Below are 18,859 nucleotides of genomic sequence, written 5' to 3'. Positions count from 1 at the left end.
ATCTCCAAATTCATTGTTGGCTGAAGGGCTTCTTGATCGGGCACTTACTGAGAATAGTCTTTTCTCAGGAAGCTGACTAACTGCTTCTCTGAAACCTACTCAGAATAAAACAAGTATGCAGCCCATATTCATAACTTCGAATACAGAAATGAGACATGCATACAAACAGGATTAATAGATTCAGTAGATCATAACCTCTACAGAGGCAATAAAACATGTTTATATGTAGCTTCAATGCAGGACAGCTAAATAGAATCCCTGTTTTCAGCTATATAGAATGACTGTTTTCACTGCACTTGCCATGTCTTTACCATCTGATACATATGATACAACGGGTCACGCTCAGAAGTGGAGGGCCAGAAAGGGTGTCTTTAGGAAGGTCGCAACTGTACAATCACACAGTGCTCAAGTAGGCTGTGGAACTCAAAGCCACAAGATACGAATGGGGCCAAAGGCTAAGTATGATTCAAAGAGGGACTGGATGTTGATTTGGGTAACCAGAAAATCCAATTACAGTCATGAGGATTTGTTTTTAAAAGTCTTGGAAGAGCTCTAAACCTTCCAGAATACATTACAAAATATGTCTAACTAGTTGGTGTCAGGGGGACACTTTTCCTGGGAGCAGGGTATCTCATAGCTGCCTATTGCAGGGCTTCTTCCACTTTCCTCTGTATCATCTGGAACTGGTCACTGGATACTGGGCTACATGAACTGCAGGTCTGATCCACTCTGGCAGTGCCTATCTTCCTATGGGTGCTGCAAATCCAAGGATATGTATTTGCTGATCTTCCTTAAGCTCCTGAAAGTCTCTCAAGTGGCACAGAGAGCAGAAAAATGGCTCATTAAATATCATCTAGTCTCCTGTTCTTTTTTCTTTTAGGAAGTAAATCTCAAAACTCTTTGGAATGGCCCAGTCCATTACGTCAGCTGCGAATGACACCTCATTCAACTCTGCAGTGTTCCTTCTCACTGGGATACCTGGGCAGGAAGACGTCCATATCTGGATGTCTATCCTCTTCAGCTTAATGTACGCTATTTCGATAGTAGGAAATTCTGTCATTCTGTTCATTATAAAAACAGATCCAAGCCTCCATGAGCCCATGTACATGTTCCTTTCCATGTTGGCTGTCACAGACCTTAGCTTATCGATATCCACCATGCCGACAATCCTGGGCATATACTTGTTTAACTCTAGGGAGATCAGCCTTAATGCTTGTTTTGGCCAGCTGTTCTTCCTCCACTTTCTTGCAAAAATTGAATCTTCCGTGCTCTTGTTGATGGCCTTTGACCGCTTTGTTGCCATCTGTAACCCACTGAGATATGCTTCCATCTTAACTCCACCGAGAATAGACAAGATGGGGTTGGTGTTTGTGGTAAGAGGGCTGGCTGTAGCATTACCATTCCCCTTTCTCCTGAAAAGGTTCCAATACTGTCGAGCCAACGTCCTCTCCCATTCCTACTGCCTGCACCAGGATGTCATGAAGTTGTCTTGTTCGGATATCACAGTCAACTACATCTATGGCTTGTTTACTACTCTCTTCACATTTGGATTGGACTCTTTGCTCATCTTCCTCTCTTACATGATGATTCTCAAAACAGTGCTGAGCATCACGTCCCACACGGAGTGCCTCAGGGCCCTGAACACCTGCGTCTCCCACATCTGCGCCGTCCTGCTCTTCTACACACCAAACGTCAGCCTGGCTGTGATACACAGATTTGGGAATAGCTCTTCTCACTTACTTAAGATTCTCCTGGGCTATGTCTACCTGCTGGTCCCCCCCCTGATGAATCCAGTTGTGTACAGTGTGAAAAGCAAACATCTTCGTGAGAGGATAATCAGGGTATTTGTCAAGTGAAGGGTCAGTTCATCACTTGGTTCTGGCACCTGTGACACAGGAGCCAAAAAACATGAGTGACGGCCACGGCCACCTATTCCATCCTGGTTCCTTTTTCCTTGAGGCCCCTCCTTTTGCCTCATCTCTTCCCCCAGGGCCCCACCCCTATACTCCCCTTTAACAGAGTGTCATAAACATACAGCTATGGGTAACATAAAATCCTCCCTTTACCTGTAAAGGGTTAAGAAGCTCAGATAACCTGGTTGGCACCTGACCAAAAGGACCAATAAGGGGAGAGGATACTTTCAAATCTGTGGGGGAAGGTTTTTATTTGTGTTCTCTCAGGAGAAAGAGGGGGACCAGGCAGGAAAGAAAAAACCTCTCCTAAACCATACCTGAAATAAGCCTCTAAGATTACAAATTGTAAGTATAGCAAGAGAATGCATTAGTTTACCTTTTGTTTTAGCTTGTGAATTTTCTCTGTGCTAAGAGGGAGGTTTATCCCTTTTTTTTTTGTAATTTTGAAGTTTGCCTAGAGGGGAATCCTCTGTGTTTTGAACCTGATTACCCTGTAAAATTACCTTTCATCCTGATTTTACAGAGGTGCTTGTTTTATTTTGTTTTTATAATACAGTTCTGTTTTTTTAAGAATCTGATTGGTTTTCAGTGTCCTAAAAACCCAAGGGTCTGGTCTGTCCTCACCTGGTTTACCGATTTGGTTGGTAGATTATTCTCAAACCTCCCCAGAAAAGGGGGTAAAGAGGTGGGGGGATATTTTAGGGAAACAGGAACGCCAAGTGGTTCTTTTCCTGAATCTTTCTCTAACTCACATGGTGGTGGCAGTAGTACCCATCCAAGGACAAGGAAGGATTTGTGCCTTGGGGAAGTTTTTAACCTAAGCTGGTAGAAATAAGCTTAGGGGGTCTTTCATGCAGGTCCCCACATCTGTACCCCAGAGTTCAGAGTGTGGAGGGAACCCTGACACTGAGACTCTGCTCCCTTGTCTGGCTGGAAGCCAGAGCCGGGCTATGGTAAGAGCTGCCCTGACAGCCACAGCCACTGTGGGTGCCCCAGACCCTCCACATTTTACTCCCCCAGGATGTACAAGCCAGGGAAAGTGGACAGTCTGGGGTTCCTCACAGCAGCCAGTGCTCCCGGAGCAGCTCTTACCATGGCCTGACTCAGGCCTGCATGTAAGGCGGAGTGTCGGGGAAAGCGGAGAAGCAGGAGGCAGGGCTTAGTGCGAAGAATGGGATACAGGGTGGGGCTTCAGGGGAAAAAGGGGAGTAAGGATGTGGCAAGTCTGAAACAAATGTCACCCCAGCAAGCAAGATGGTGGGGATGTTCCTGAGTAAAGGAGGAAGATGGGGCCGGAGGATCGGAGAGCCTGTGTTTTGGAGAAGACTAAATTAATGTGACCCCACAAAGGGGGCTCCTCTTTTAAGTATCCCAGGCTGAGATTAAGTCACTGCAAAAATCTCAGAGGGAAGGTCAGCGTGCCTGCAGGGCCACCTCAGGCCTGAACGAGGCACCCTGAGGTGGCATCTGTGCTCAGCGACTAGCCAGAGTGTGCTGTGCTCTAGGAAGCTGTTACCAATGAGAGTATGTCAGCCCAGTCCCCAGGCTGCTCTTAACTCCACGCTGTAGGAAGAGAACAGGCCAGTGAATCAAATCACTGTAACTGGCTCCTTGCCATTCTCAATCTCCGAAGTGCAGGGGGATCTCTGCTGGCAGACCAGAGAATCCAGCCAGGCCTGTCACCACTCAGGAGACTGGAAGTCTGGTCCTGTGGTCCAGGCACTGGTCTCTGACTCAGGACTGCTGGGTTTGATTCCCTGACATGTGTCACCATGGTCAAGCCATTGGCTGTCTCTGATCCTCTGGACAGGTGGATAATAGCCCTGCTCTGCCTCACAGCAGGCTGAGCACTGTGGTGACTGGACCCAGGCTCACACAGGTTTCAGCAAAGGCTGCTTCCACAAGAAAGGGGCCAAAAGATGGGAAGATGCTCTCAGAGACACAGGGAAACTAAGCTGTGTCCCAAGAGTTCCTTGGCTTTTCAAAAGAACGTAAGATGGGCCAGCTCTGTTCCTCTATCTCCAGAGCAAACCCTGTCTAACTCAGTTTGTAGTGAGACGTGAGATAGATGAGTGTAGACGTGTGACAGCTGCCTGTTATTTTAAAACCATTTTCTCTAATGCTTTGTGCTATTTGACAATAAACCTTCTACTTTGAAGGAGGCTGGGGTGGACTGCGTAGCCCTGGTCACAAAACCCCCTAAAGGGAAGAGACTGTGTTGTCCAATCAGACTTGCTTTGTGATAATTGTGACGTTGCACTCTATTTGTTTATGGAAATATGCTTATGAGTGTTAATATGACATAACTGGAATATGCTTTGTGCTAGTTATGCCATGTAACATATCTTTGCAAAGGTTATTATCTACTGACTGTATTCATTCTATTTCTATGCATGTATCATTTTTATATCTGAAGTTATGAGCACTGCTTCTATGCTTTTATTTGAAGTGGTTGCTGTAGGAAACACATAAGGGAGATTTGGCCAACATATTGTGAAGGGACGATTCAAGTAATTGGGAGTACTTAACTAACAATAGACTTGGGGAGATGCCAATCCACATCTGAACTTTCCTGGGAACGTTCAAACTAACGTGGAAACAATGGTGTCGGCCTGCAAAAAGCTGAATCGTTCATGGACATGTGACCATGTCACCTGGTACTGGAATCCATCTTTAACCTCATGCCTTTCCATTTAGAAGGAGGGCTGGGAACCCAGAGAGAGACAAAGGATTCCCGCCTTGTGCAAAAGCTATAAAATTGGATGGAACAGAACAAAGGCCCCAGTCATGTGGAATCCCCTGCTTTTCACCTAAGATGCCTGCTGGAACTAACAAGGACTGTACCAGGGGAAAGGATTGGTCCCACACTAGGAAGGAGTATAGTCTGTGAAAAAAGCTTATTGGAACATCTCTGAAGATGAGATTTACCTGTATTCAGTTTCTTAATGTATTAGGCTTAGACTTGCATGTTTTGTTTTATTTTGCCTGGTAACTTACTTTGTTCTGTCTGTAATTACTTGAAACCACTTAAATCCCACCTTTTATACTTAATAAAATCACTTTTGTTTATTAATTAATCAGAGTAAGTGATTAATACCTGGGGGAGCAAACAGCTGTGCATCTCTCTCTATCAGTGTTATAGGGGCCAGACAATTTATGCGTTTACCCTATATAAGCTTTATACAGAGTAAAACAGATTTATTTGGGGTTTAGGCTCCCAGAAAGACTGATTACTGGGTGCTGGGAAAGTCCCTGTTAACTGAGAACCCCCGGGGCTAAGTGAACCTTAGTTTCTTTGAACTGCGGGGGGGCATGGCCCAACCTCTTGATCTGTGCTGGAGCCGACTGGTGTGCCTAGCTCAGCAAGATGGGAGTGGAGAGAAGCCTTTTCTGGCAGAGGTGTGTGTTCTCAGTGGCATCCCAGCACATCTAGTGGCAGTCTTGAAGGAGTTTCTGTGACCCGACCCGTCACTATAATCTTTTAGCATAGATGAGGTTCCGTTCCCTGCTGCAAGAATGGGACAATTTTGAGACTTTCCCCAAGACAGGAAAGGACCTGGTTAAGAGGGTAAAGAGATCATGTATCCCAGTTTTAGAGTGACAATCCCGTTTCTTCATGGCCAGTGTATATCCTTATTGAGTGCCTATCAAGATTCAGAGGAGCAACTTGTTCAAGTTGCATCCAAGATAACATTCCACTCAAGACAATTATTAACCGGGGAAAAAAATAGTTCCATCCGTGGCTCTGCGGTGGAAAATTAACCATACCTTCTGTTTGAAATCAGAATCGCCTGAGGATCCTTTATTCAAGTATACGTATAAAGGGAGAGTCAGCCGTAGCTGCTCTGCATAAGCAGGAAATACAGGAGTTTATGTATCTGAAAATCACAATTTGTTAGGCACACGTCCTTTAAGAGCATTTTCCCTTATTTGGCATATAGTGCAAGCTCTAACAGGAGCTTTCCTTATTTAGGATATAGCGAAACAAGATTTTCCTGTTATTGAGAAGTTGTTCTTTGCGGTTAACGGGTCTTTCCTAAGTTCTAGCTGGTAGGGTGATATTTCTTAAGCTATGTTGCTGCATTTGCCCCACACTGGAATTTTCCTGACTCTCTTTTTATGCTCTCTAGACACAGTTAGCTTGTCCAAAGCTTTAGGCCTACTTGGAGAGTTTAGGCCTACTGGATTTTTCCTCCACAGCTCTTAGCCAAGATGGTCAGAGATGCAACCCCATGCTGTGGGTGTCCCAAAACCACTGACCGTCAGAAGACGGGATCAGATGACGGAGGATGGGCCACTTGATAATTGCCCTCTTCTGTCCATTCCCTCTGAAACACTTGGCACTGGCCACTGTCAGAAGACAGGACACGGGGTAGATGGACATTGGTCTGAATCCATATAGCCACTCTTCTGTTCTTAAATAGTTCCTCCGATGGATGGGCTGGTGGAGACAAGACTTTTCCAGGGGCTCCCTCTGTTATAAAGCTGGTGCAGCCACCCTAGCAGACATCCATGGTAGGGTGACCACACGTCCCATTTTGGCCCGGGACCATCCCTTTTTTAAGCTCTCTCCCAGCCACACCAACTTTTTTTTAATGTCAAAAGGAGCCCTTGGTCTTGGTTGGTCTTGGTGACCTGACCAGCTGGGAGGAGGAAATGGGACAAATGCCCACTTCTGTGAAAAACGTGGGGAAATGGGGAATGGAAGAATCTTCAGGGAAGGTGAATAGAGAAGCCAGCCCCTGAAACGGGGTGAGATCAGCATTCCAGCCAAAGGTGACAGCTTCCTATGCCCTCGGTGGGCTCCTCTAGGGTTCCAGCCATGTGCAACAATCATGTGTGGGGGAGGGAGACATCCTTGGTTGAGTAGCTGAGGGTCTCCAGTTTTCTCATTGGTAAATACAGTCACCCTAAGTTCCTGTTCTGCATGGGAGGCAAATTCAGGGCTAGTGCTGCCACCTAGGGGTGAGGTCCTGTAGCATGAGGGACAGAGGCTCATGGGTTGAGCAAGAGCTGGGCTGGAAAACAAAGTTTTTTTCACTCCATGAAACATTTTGACCCAAAGTGAAGCGTTTCCTTTTCATTCACTTTTTTGGGCAGAGTATTCATAGAAAAAGGATCCTTTGAATCTGAAAGCTCGGCTGCCATGCTACTGCCCAGCTGCAACTGCCTGGATCCCAAGGAGAAACTAGAGTCCTTTCATCTGCCTCGTGGTCGTAACAGAAATGAAGGTTGGACTGACTGAGTCTATGGCTGCACTCTGCAATTCCCATCTCCATGCAGCCCCCTTCAAACTGTACAACGCCTCTCCAGCAGATCCTGCAGGCAGTAGCTACTGTGACTGGCCCTGGTAGCACTTCTCTGATCAGCCTGTGCCAGCAGGGAGCTGGAGAGGGTCCTAGAGGAGGTGTGGAGGCCCAGAGATTGTGGGTGGGTAGGTCTAGCTACCAGTGGATCACTGAGATCTGTGCCTAACTTTGGGGATCCCTGGATCCTTCGTTCTCCTTTTAATTCATAAGGGAGAAGGGAAGGAATACCCCCCTCCCCAGAACAATCCAAGGGAAATTTCCATGTAGGGAGCCTTGTGGAATCTCCCTTCCCTGGCCTGCACCCTGGGTTTGTCATTCAGGACAGGGGGCTGCCGGGGAGAAATCCGGTCCTCTGTTGTTAATAATAATTATTATTATATTATATTTTATTTCAGCAGGATCACAGCTGTGACAGCATCATCATTACCACTCGGCCAGCTTTGAGGTAGCCCTGTGATTAACTGGAACTATACGAACAGTGATGACAAGCCCAGATACAAGGAATAGAGCCTGCAGCAGGGCTGACACTGCACTCTTGTTGGGTAGCATCACCACACGTCCCCTGTGATTTGCTCTCCTGCCATAGGTCATGAGAGGGGTTAAAGCTGGTGCACACTTAGCCAAGCATCTCAGGTTCCCAAATGGCCATGTGGCCCCCAGGGGAATGTGCCGGCATGCTTCATAAAGACACCTGCCTCCCCGTCTGAACAGAGACTGCCTGCTGCCTCTGCCACCTCTCCGATAACTCCTTGTCCTTTACGGTGAAGACCTCAAGCGTCAGTGGCTCCACATCAAGCAGGAATTGGGTACGTTGGTAGGTTTCACCATCTTTAAAATGTGAAGTGAAGCGTAAAGGCTGCAGGCTGACTCCATTCTGGATCCACTCTGATGGGGACCCGGGCAGCAAGAGGGACTTCAGACTTCCCCAGCGATGTCTGAGCGTGTCTGTGTGAAGAGCTTCTCAGCATTGCGAACTCAGCGACATGGCTGGAGCCCAGAAATAGGCTCTGCCAGCGCGTAGCTCCAGTGTTGTCTCTCCACCTCCCCGGGGGGGTGACTGAGAGACTGCTTTTCTTCAGCTATTGCTTCTTTTCCAGAAGCCTGGTGTTAAGGTAAGAAGAGCCAGGCTAGTTTCACCTAATACAGCCATAGCTTAAATACCCTAATAGTCAACCCAATATAGCTCTACAGCAAACATCCCAAGAACTGGGTTTGACAGATACATTCATTATGGCAGCTCTGCTCCATGCCTGTCCCAATGTCATTCCAGTGTGCGATGTATTTTATCAATTCAGGACATAGACATTCAGAGAGAGAGAGAGAGAGAGCAATAGAGTACATTTGTGTGTGAAATGAGGTTCCATTTCCATGAATACTCATTCATTTGACTTTGAATCCACTTCTTGTAAATCCATATCATGGTGCAAATAAAAGGTGCTGGGGTTACTCTGTGCTAGAGAATGAGAGCTCAGGGAATGAATATTTTCTATAGTGACCCCAATGCCTGTTACAACTCCAGATACAGGCTACAGACTGACAGAACAGAACCTGAGGAGAACCCGTCAGCTATTAACCCAGGGACAGAGGAGTTATTGGACTTTTGTTGGCAGACAAGCAACTGACTGACGGCTGAGACGCTGCGATCTCTACAGGTTCTGAAGAAATCCAGATGACAAACATGACACTGTAAGTCACACTCTGACATGACAATGAGAAATCATCTCTGAAGGAAGATCAGAGGGGAAACAATGGGTTGACGTGTGTGTACCAAAGTACAGATGTGGAAATATTATGCCAGAACTTTTAATTGTAATACAAATATTACAAACTACACTTTCATGACATGAATAGATGTTGAGAGCCTGCTGCAGAGTTGTTGCAATCTCGAAGGCAAGGAGCAGTGGTAACTTTGTGCTTAATGTCTTTGACTCTAGAACATAGTTCAGAAGTACTCCAAATAGTATTCAAAATGGGTTTGTGCTATTAACGCTTTGTTCAGTAAACAGTTGTACGATACTGTCTCCTGGTCACTGACCAGAAGCTGTTTCTAACACTTACATTCAGGGTCACAAACACAATCCCTCTGCAATACCTGGGCAAGACTTTCCAAAAAGTCCTGAGAGAAAAGAACTGGTAGTTTGTATTTCAGCAAACACGAGAGCTGAGGGGCAGGAAAGGGGAGTGTAACAGAGTTTGCATGTAATTTACGCCCATCACCTGTTACACGAGCATGGCTGAAGTAACTTGCACACTCAGCTTGACATTAGCGCAAACCTAGTGTTTGCATATTCACACTTTTGTGATGCCATCCCTTCCCCCGCCCAGCTGAAGTAACTCTCTGTGTTAATTTGTAACTTGCTAAAAATCTACAGACCCTTACGTAGGGAGGGGATGCAGATCCTGTGAGGATGGACAGAAGCCTGTAGGATGACGGAATTCTCTGGATTCAGTGGACATTAGCCAGGGAAAGCACTTCAGCTTCTCTTGGGGGGGTTCTTGGGGGTCAGAATTTATCACCGGGAGCAATTCGTAAGGGAAAGTTAATAGAGCCCTGTTCTGATTGAATTTACACTTGCAAATCTGGAGTGACACAGTTGAATCAATGTTATTGAATTCGAAACCTGGCCCTAAGAATTTATCCCATGTACTACAAAGAGGCAGTGGCATAATTTAAACACTCAGCAGTGGAGAAAATAAAAAATATGCATCTAATGAGGCAATAAAACATATTTATACGTAGCTTCAATGCAGGACAGCTAAATAGAATCACTGTTTTCAGCTATATAGAATGACTGTTTTCACTGCACTTGCCATGTCTTTACCATCTGATACATATGATACAACGGGTCACACTCAGAAGTGGAGGGCCAGAAAGGGTGTCTTTAGGCAGGTCGCAACTGTACAATCACACAGTGCTCAAGTAGGCTGTGGAACTCAAAGCCACAAGATACGAATGGGGCCAAGGGCTAAGTATGATTCAAAGAGGGACTGGATGTTGATATGGGTAACCAGAAAATCCAGTTACAGTCATGAGGATTTGTTTTTAAAAGTCTTGGAAGAGCTCTAAACCTTCCAGATTTACATCACAAAATATGTCTAACTAGTTGGTGTCAGGGGGACACATTTCCTGGGAGCAGGTTATCTCATAGCTGCCTATTGCAGGGCTTCTTCCCCTTTCCTCTGTATCATCTGGAACTGGTCACTGGATACTGGGCTACATGAACTGCAGGTCTGATCCACTCTGGCAGTGCCTATCTTCCTATTGGTGCTGCAAATCCAAGGATATGTATTTGCTGATCTTCCTTAAGCTCCTGAAAATCTCTCAAGTGGCACAGAGAGCAGAAAAATGTCTCATTAAATATCATCTAGTCTCCTGTTCTTTTTTCTTTTAGGAAGTAAATCTCAAAACTCTTTGGAATGGCCCAGTCCATTATGTCAGCTGCAAATGACACTACATTCAACTCTGCAGTGTTCCTTCTCACTGGGATACCTGGGCAGGAAGACGTCCATATCTGGATCTCTATCCTCTTCAGCTTAATGTACTCTATTTCGATAGTAGGAAATTCTGTCATTCTGTTCATTATAAAAACAGATCCAAGCCTCCATGAGCCCATGTATATTTTCCTTTCCATGTTGGCCGTCACAGACCTTGGCTTATCGATATCCACCATACCGACAATCCTGGGCATATACTTGTTTAACTCTAGGGAGATAAGCCTCAATGCCTGTTTTGCTCAGCTGTTCTTCATCCACTCACTTGCAAAAATTGAATCCTCCATGCTGTTACTGATGGCCTTTGACCGTTTCATCGCAATCTGTAACCCACTGAGATATGCTTCCATCTTAACTCCACCGAGGATAGCCAAGATGGGATTAGTGTTTTTGTTAAGAGGGGTGGCTGTAGCATTACCATTCCCCTTTCTCCTGAAAAGGTTCCGATACTGTCGAGCCAATGTCCTCTCCCATTCCTACTGCCTGCACCAGGATGTCATGAAGTTGGCTTGTTCGGATATCACAGTCAACTACATCTATGGCTTGTTTACTACTCTCTTCACATTTGGATTGGACTCTTTGCTCATCTTCCTCTCTTACATGATGATCCTCAAAACAGTGCTGAGCATCGCATCCCACACGGAGTGCCTCAGGGCCCTGAACACCTGCGTCTCCCACATCTGTGCCATCCTGCTCTTCTATATACCAGACATTGGCTTGGCTGTGATACACAGATTTGGGAATAGCTCTTCTCACTTACTTAGGATTCTCCTGGGATACGTCTACCTGCTGGTCCCGCCCCTGATAAACCCAATCGTGTACAGCGTGAAAAGCAGACATCTTCGTGTGAGGATAATCAGGGCCTTCGTCAAATGAAGGGTCAGTTCTTCACCCAGCTCCGGCACATGTGACAGAGGAGAGAAAAAACTTGAGTGACGGCCATGGCAACCTATTCCATCCTGGTTCCTTTTTCCCTGAGGCTCCTCTCTTTGCCTCATCTCTTCCCCCAAGACCCCACCCCTACTATTCTCCTTTAACTGAGACTTTGCTCCCTCTTCTGGCTGGAAGCCAGAGCTGGGCCATGGTAAGAGCTGCCCAGACAGCCACAGCTACTGTGAGGTGCCCCAGACTCCCCACATTTTACCCCCAAGGATGTACAAGTCAGGGAAAGTGGACAGTCTGGAGTTCCTCACAGCAGCCAGTGCTCCTGGAGCAGCTCTTACCATGGCCTGACTCAGGCCTGCATGTAAGGCAGAGCATCGGGGAAAGTGGAGAAGCAGGAGGCAGGGCTTAGTGGGAAGAGATGGGATACAGGGTGGGGCTTCAGGGGAAAAAGGGGAGTAGGGGATGTGGCAAGTCTGAAACAAATGTCACCCCAGCAAGCAAGACGGTGGGGATGTTCCTGAGTAAAGGAGGAAGATGAGGCCAGAGGATCAGAGAGTCTGTGTTTTGGAGAAGACTAAATTAATGTGACCCCACAAAGGGGGCTCGTCTTTTAAGAACTTTGCCATTGCTGTATGTAATTGATTACTTTGACCAATTTTAGCTCTCATCTATATTTCTTTCTTTTATGAATAAACGGTTAGGTTTTAGATTCTAAAAGATTGGCAACAGCATAATTTGTGGGTAAGATCTGACTTGTATATGGACCTGGGTCTGGGGCTTGGTCCTTTGGGATGAGGAGACCCTTTTTCCTTTCACTGGGGTATTGGTTTTCATAACCATTCATTTCCATAAGCAGTGGTGCTAGTGGTGATAGTGGGAAACTGGAGTGTCTGAGGGAATTGCTTAAATGATTTCTGGTTAGCGAGTGGGGTAAAACCGAAGTTCTCTCTGTTTGTCTGGTTTGGTGTGCCTTAGTTGTGAAGGACCCACAGCCTTGGGCTGTGACTGCCCTGCTCCAAGCAATTTGTCCTGAATTGATACTCTCAGAGGTGTCCCGTCAGAGGACACATTGCTACAGCATGCCAGCCCAGCCCCCAGGCTGCCCTAAACTCCACTGCGGTAGGGTGAGAACGGGCCAGTGACTCAAACCTCTCCTTGCCATCCTCAATCTCTACAGCGCAGAGGGGAGATCTGCTGGTATAGCAGAGAATCCAGCCAGGCCTGTCACCTCTCTGGTGACTGGAAGTCTGGTTCTGTAGCTCCAGACACTGCTCTGTGACTCAGGACTGCTGGGTTTGCTTCCCTTGCCATGTGTCACCATGGCCAAGCCATTGGCTGTCTCTGAGCCTCTGCACAGGTGGATAATAGCCCTGCCCTGCCCTATCACAGCAGTGGCGAGAGGATAAATACATTCCAGGTGCTCAGATACTCTGAGACCCTAAGATCAGGGCGGTGTCAGGGTTCCATAGAGCATCACCTCTGACATTTGTCGATAAAAGGCTTCTTACAACAGCCTCCTGTGACAGCTGGCCTCTGGGAAGCCCCATGATTCCAGCACCTTAGTGTCTGTGACACATTTGGGGGTGCTCGGGGGTGAGAGTGAAGGGTAGGTAGTGGATTTCTGAGGGGAGTGATGGAGTGTCACAGGGCTACCAGGAGTTTCAGCACAGTCACCCGATCGGTATTTGCAACCCGTTGAGGCTTAATGGGTCTACCTGCCAAACAATGGAGCAAGGGTCACTGGGGCCTCATCTTAGATGTCTGGCTGAGAGAAAGCAGTCTCGGGGCAAAAGTCAGTTTCACACCTCAGCTCTGTAAGATGGACATGGCTGAGCACTGTGGTGACTGGTCCCAGGCTCACTCAGGTTTCAACAAAGGCTGCTTCCACAAGAAAGGGGCCAAAAGATGGGAAGATGCTCTCAGAGACACAGGGAAACTAAGCTGTGTCCAAAGAGCTCCTTGGCTTTCCGAAAGAACGTAAGATGGGCCAGCTCTATTCCTCTATCTCCAGAGCAAACCCTGTCTAACTCAGTTTGTAGTGAGACGTGAGATGGATGAGTGTAGACGTGTGACAGCTGCCTGTTATTTTAAAACCATTTTCTCTAATGCTTTGTGCTATTTGACAATAAACCTTCTACTTCGAAGGAGGCTGGGGTGGACTATGTAGTGCTGGTCACAAAGCCCCCTAAAGGGAAGAGATTGTGCTGTCCAATTGAATCTGCTTGGCTATAATCTTTTAGCATAGATGAGGCGTTGTTTCCAGCTGGAAGAGTGGGACAATTATGAGACTCCCCCCAAGAGAGGAAAGGACTTGGTTAAAAGGTAAAGAGACCATATATCCCAGTTTTAGAGTGACAATCCCGATTCTTCTTGGCCAGTATATATCTTTGTTGAGTGCTTATCAGGATTCAGAGGAGCAACTTGTTCAAGTTGCATCCAAGATAACATTCCACTCAAGACAATTATTAACTGGGTCCAAAAAAGAATTATATAAGTTCATGAAGGATAGGTCCATCAATGGCTCTTAGCCAAGAATGTCAGGAATGCAGCCCCATGCTTTGGGTGTCTCTAAAACTCTTACTGCCAGAGGATAAGAGGAGACAAGGGAGGATGGGTCACTTAATAATTGCCCTGTTCTGTTCCTTCCATCTGAGCCTACTGCACTGGCCACTATCAGAAGACAGGACACTGGGCTAGATGGACATTGGTCTGAATCCATATGGCCATTCTTCTGTTCTTAAATTGTTCCTCTGATAGATGGGCTGGTGCAGAGAAGGCTTTTCCATGGGGATCCCTCTGTTATAGGGCTGTTGTAGCCGCCCGAACAGATGTCCATGGTAGGGGGTAAATACTTCCTGTTTTGGCCAGGGCAATTCCTTTTTTAAGCCCTCTCTCAGAACTCCCTCATCTTTTTATTTCCCCCCACACACCCCAAAAGGAGCCATTTGTCCCGGTTGCTCTTGCTGACTTTATCAGTTGGGAGGAGGAAACAGGACTAATTCCCACTTCTGTGAGAAAAGTGGGGAAGTGGGGAATGGAAGAACGTTCCAGGGAGATGTTGGGAGATGCCAGCCCCAAAAAGGGTGAGGTAGAGGTGCGGGGGAGGGTGTTCAGCATTCCAGCCAAAGTGACAGCCTCTTGAGACCTAAGTGGGCCCCTGTAGGGTTCCAGCGATGGTCAACAGTCTCGTATTGGGAGAGAAACTGGGGGTCTCCAGTTTTCTCCTTGGGAAATATGGTCACCCTAAGGGGGTGCTCTGCATGGGAGGCCAATGGGGGATGAGTGCTGCCACCTAGGGGTGTGGTCCTGTAGCATGAGGGAGCTGGGCTCATGGGTGGAGCTAGAGTTGGGCTGGAAAACAAAAGAGTTCCCTCCCCCCATGAAAAATTTTGACTCAAATGAAATGTTTCCTTTTCACCCATTTTTGGGGGTGAGTTTTCATAAAAAATGGATCATTGTTCTCTGAAAGCTCAGCTGCCAGGATGCTGCCCAGCTGCAGCTGCCTGGATCCCCAAGAGAAACTGGAGGCTTTTGATCGCCTCTCCCTCGTCATGGAAATGAAGGTTGCACTGACCGAGTCTATGGCTGCACTCTGGGTATGGAAAGGTTGAAACCTCCCGACCAGTCTGTGGCTGGGGCATTGTGCCCATCAGCTACTCTAACCAGCCCTCCCATCTCTGTGCAGCACCTGCCACCATGTTCAGCAGATGCTGTGGGCAGTGGCTGTTGTGACAGGCCCTGGTAGCACATCTCTGATGAGCCTGTAGTAGCAGGGAGCTGGAGAGGGTCCTAGAGCAGTTGTGGAGGCCCAGAGATTGTGGGTGGGGGGCCTAGCTACCAGTGGATCACTGAGCTCTGTGCCGAACTTTGGGGATCCCAGGATCCTGCGTCCCCTTTTTCATTCCTCATGGAGAAGGGAAGGGACCCCTCCCACACCATAATGATCCCGGGAAATATTGTGGAATCCTCCTTCCCTGGACTGCACCGTGGATTTGTAATGCAGGAAAGTGGGCTGCTGGGGGGTATAATATAATTATTATTATTCTATTTTATTTTCTTTCAGCAAGATCACAACTGTGACAGCATTGTTGTTATGACTCGGCCATCCCCAAGGTAGCCATGTGACTAATCAGAACCATACAAACAGTGATGACAAGCCCGGATTCCAGAAATACAGGCTGCAGCAGGGCTTGCACTGTGGTCTAGTTAGGTAGGATCACCACACATCCTCTGTGATTTGGCCTCCTGCAGTTTGCCATTGTCTGTCTGGGGTTAAAGCTGGTGCACACAAAGCCAAGCATCTGAGCTTCCCTGGTGGCCAAGTGGCCCCCAAGGGAATGTGCCGGCAGGCTTCATAAAGACACCTGCCTCCCCATCTGAACAGATACTGCCTGCTGCCTGTGCAATCTCTAAGATGACGCCTTGTCCTTTTGGGTGAAGACCTCTGGTGTCAGCAGCTCCACGCCGAGCAGGAACTGGGTACGTTGGCAGGTTTCACTGTCTTTAAAATGTGAAGTGATGTGGAAAGGCTGGAAGCTGTTTCCATTGGCAGATGTTCTGTGCAGCGGCAGGGGGTTCTCTGCTGGGCTTTTCTGGGTGGCTCAGTGATGGGGCTGGAGGGAGGGCAGTGCTAGCTCGCTTGGGAACCCCTCCTCTGCATGTGCCCATGCTCCATGGGGCTGCTGAAGCTGCACAAAAATCTCACATTGAAAGTGAGCAATCTCCAAGCATTAAAACCCCAATGCCCCATGTCAGGATTTCTCAAGGGCTACCATGTCTAGAGGTGCCGTGTGCTCTGGCCCCGATACTGCCAGGCACTGAGAGAGACGAGACCCCATGGAATGTCAGTGACTAGTTCCCAAATCGCCTCAGGTTTATTTATTCCTGAAAATTTAATCAGTAAATGCATTTTCAAAGTTTTTATTTTCTTGCTCGACTGTAACCGCAGGAATTCAGAGCTGTGTTACTCTGTGGTCACAGGTCCAGTAGGGCATATTTCTATTTCCTGACTGGCTGAGGTCTCCAGCACTTATGCCCTTTGGATACTGCTCAAAGTTACTGGCATCTCTGCCCTTTTCTGGTCTCTAAGAGCCAGATGTCAGACCTCAGAATCTGCCCTCTCCTAGGGTGGAATCCTGTGATCCTCCCACCCTCAGACTGCGGCCTGGGCTACAGGACACTGCAGGCCAACTCTGCTTGGCCCCTCAGGTCTGCGTGGGCTCGACACCAATGGTTCTTCCCTTTGGAAGCCTGTGAGTGGTGGTGAGACGAGTGACCAGCCAGCCTTCTTGAACCAAACTACTGTTTAGTCTAACCAGTAGGAATAAAGAGTAACATGGGCAAAAAAGAGGGTTTTCAAACAACAGTACACTTCCTGACCCCAAGTCCTCCCACTCTGACCGGGACTCAGGCAGGCCAAGGGCCTGAAGACTTCTCCAGCTGTGTCCATGACTGTCGGTCTGAAGAGCTTCACAGCCTTCTGAATCCAGTAATGTGGCTGGAGCCCAGAAATGGGCTCTGCCAGCTTGTAGCTCTGGTGCTGTCTCTCAACCTCATTGAGGTGGTTACTGAGCAATGGCTTTCCTTGAACTATTGCTTCCCTTCCTGCTTGTTTTTCAGCAGCCTGCTATTAAACTCAGAAGAGCCATACTGGTTTCACTGAATGTAGCCATAACATGAACATACCAATAGTTCATCCCGTCACTGCAGTAAACATCCCAAGAACTGGGTTTAAAACATACACATTCATTATAGCAGTGCAGCTCCATGCCTGTCACAATGCTGTTCCAGTGTGCTAGATATTTTATGAACAGAGGACATAGGCAGTCTGAGAGAGAGAGAGAGCAATGGACTACTTTCCTGTGGGAAATGAAGTTCCATTTCCATGAATACTCATGCATTTGACTTTGAAATCACTTCCTGCAAACCCTCATCATGCCTGAATAATAGGTGCTGGGGTCACTGTGTACTAGAGGTTTCAGAGTAGCAGCCGTGTTAGTCTGTATCCGCAAAAAGAAGAGGAGGACTTGTGGCACCTTAGAGACGAACCGATTTATTTGAGCATAGCTCACAAAAGCTTATGCTCAAATAAATGTGTTCGTCTCTAAGGTGCCATAAGTCCTCCTTTTCTTTTTGTGTACTACAGAGTGAGAGCTCAGAGAGCGAATCTTCTCTATCCTGACCCCAATGCCTGTTACCACTCCGGACACAGGCTACAGACTGACAGAAGAGAACCTGAGGAGAACCAGCCAGCTATTAACCCAGGGACAGGGGAGCTACTAGACTTTTGTTTGCTGATAAGGGACTGAATGAGGGCTGAGATCTGAGATCTTTTCAGATTCTGAAGAAATCCAGATAAGAGACGCTACTTTTAAGCCCCTTTCTAACCTGCAAAATCATCTCTGATGGGAAAGAATGGGTTCACATGTGTGTATGAAAGTACAGATGTGTAAATGTTATGCCACAACTTTTCATTGTAATACAAATATTACAAATTAAACTTTCAGACATGCATGTATATCGAAAGCCTGCAGCAGAGTTGTTGGAATCTCTACAGGAAGGAGCAGTGGTAATTTTACTGCTTAATGGCTTTTGCTTTAGAAAGTATTTCAGAAGTGTAGAATCATAGAATCAGAAGATTAGGATTGGAAAAGACCTCAGGAGATTATCAAAGAGGCAGTGGCATAATTTGAACACTCAGCAGTGGAGAAAATAAAAAAATATACAGATAGTGAGGCCATCAGTGCAGGACAAATAAATAAATAAATAAATTCAATGACTGTTCTCACCATGCAGTTGCCTTGTGTTTACACAGATATCATGGGCCACACTCAGAAGCAGAGGGCCAGAAAAGGTGTCTGTGGGAAAGTCACACTGTAAAATCACACGTTGCTGAAGCAGGCTGTGGAACTCCCAGCCACAAGATATCAATGGTGCCAAGAGTATAGTAGGATTCAAAAAGGGACTGGATGTCTATATGGGTAACCAAAAAAATCAAAATACAGTAGTGAAGATAGTGTTAAAAGAGTCTTGGAAGGATCTTAAACTTTCCAGATTTACACCACAAAATATGTCTAACTAATGGGTTTCAGAGGGAAACTTTCCCTAGGAGCAGGTTATCTCATAGCTGCCTATTGCAGGGTTTCTTCCACCTTCCTCTGAAGCACCTGGAACTGGCTACTGGATCCTAAGCTAGATGGACTTCAGGTCTGGTCCAGTTTTGCAGTGCCTATCTTCCTATCAGTGATGTAAATCCAAGAC

At 46.9% G+C, this 18,859-nt stretch overlaps 2 protein-coding genes across 2 annotated transcripts; both read left to right on the top strand.

Annotated features, from left to right (window-relative positions):
- The first annotated feature begins 905 nt into the window (after window positions 1-905).
- Window positions 906-1,856, top strand: LOC119565312 (olfactory receptor 51G2-like). Its single transcript, XM_037889816.2, has one exon. The coding sequence runs from the start codon at window positions 906-908 to the stop codon at window positions 1,854-1,856; it is 951 nt and encodes a 316-aa protein (XP_037745744.2).
- An 8,798-nt stretch (window positions 1,857-10,654) lies between these two features.
- Window positions 10,655-11,590, top strand: LOC119565311 (olfactory receptor 51G2-like). The gene has a single exon (XM_037889815.2). It carries the CDS (start codon window positions 10,655-10,657, stop codon window positions 11,588-11,590), a length of 936 nt encoding a protein of 311 aa, XP_037745743.2.
- Window positions 11,591-18,859: the final 7,269 nt, after the last annotated feature.

Source organism: Chelonia mydas, chromosome 1 (assembly GCF_015237465.2).
Source record: "Chelonia mydas isolate rCheMyd1 chromosome 1, rCheMyd1.pri.v2, whole genome shotgun sequence".
Taxonomy (NCBI): domain Eukaryota; kingdom Metazoa; phylum Chordata; order Testudines; family Cheloniidae; genus Chelonia; species Chelonia mydas.
This window is presented reverse-complemented; position numbering and strand designations above follow the sequence as displayed.

Bases quoted from the DNA above. Each gene is read 5' to 3' on its own strand.
- LOC119565311 (XM_037889815.2), top strand. From the start codon at position 10,655: ATGTCAGCTGCAAATGACACTACATTCAACTCTGCAGTGTTCCTTCTC.
- LOC119565312 (XM_037889816.2), top strand. From the start codon at position 906: ATGGCCCAGTCCATTACGTCAGCTGCGAATGACACCTCATTCAACTCT.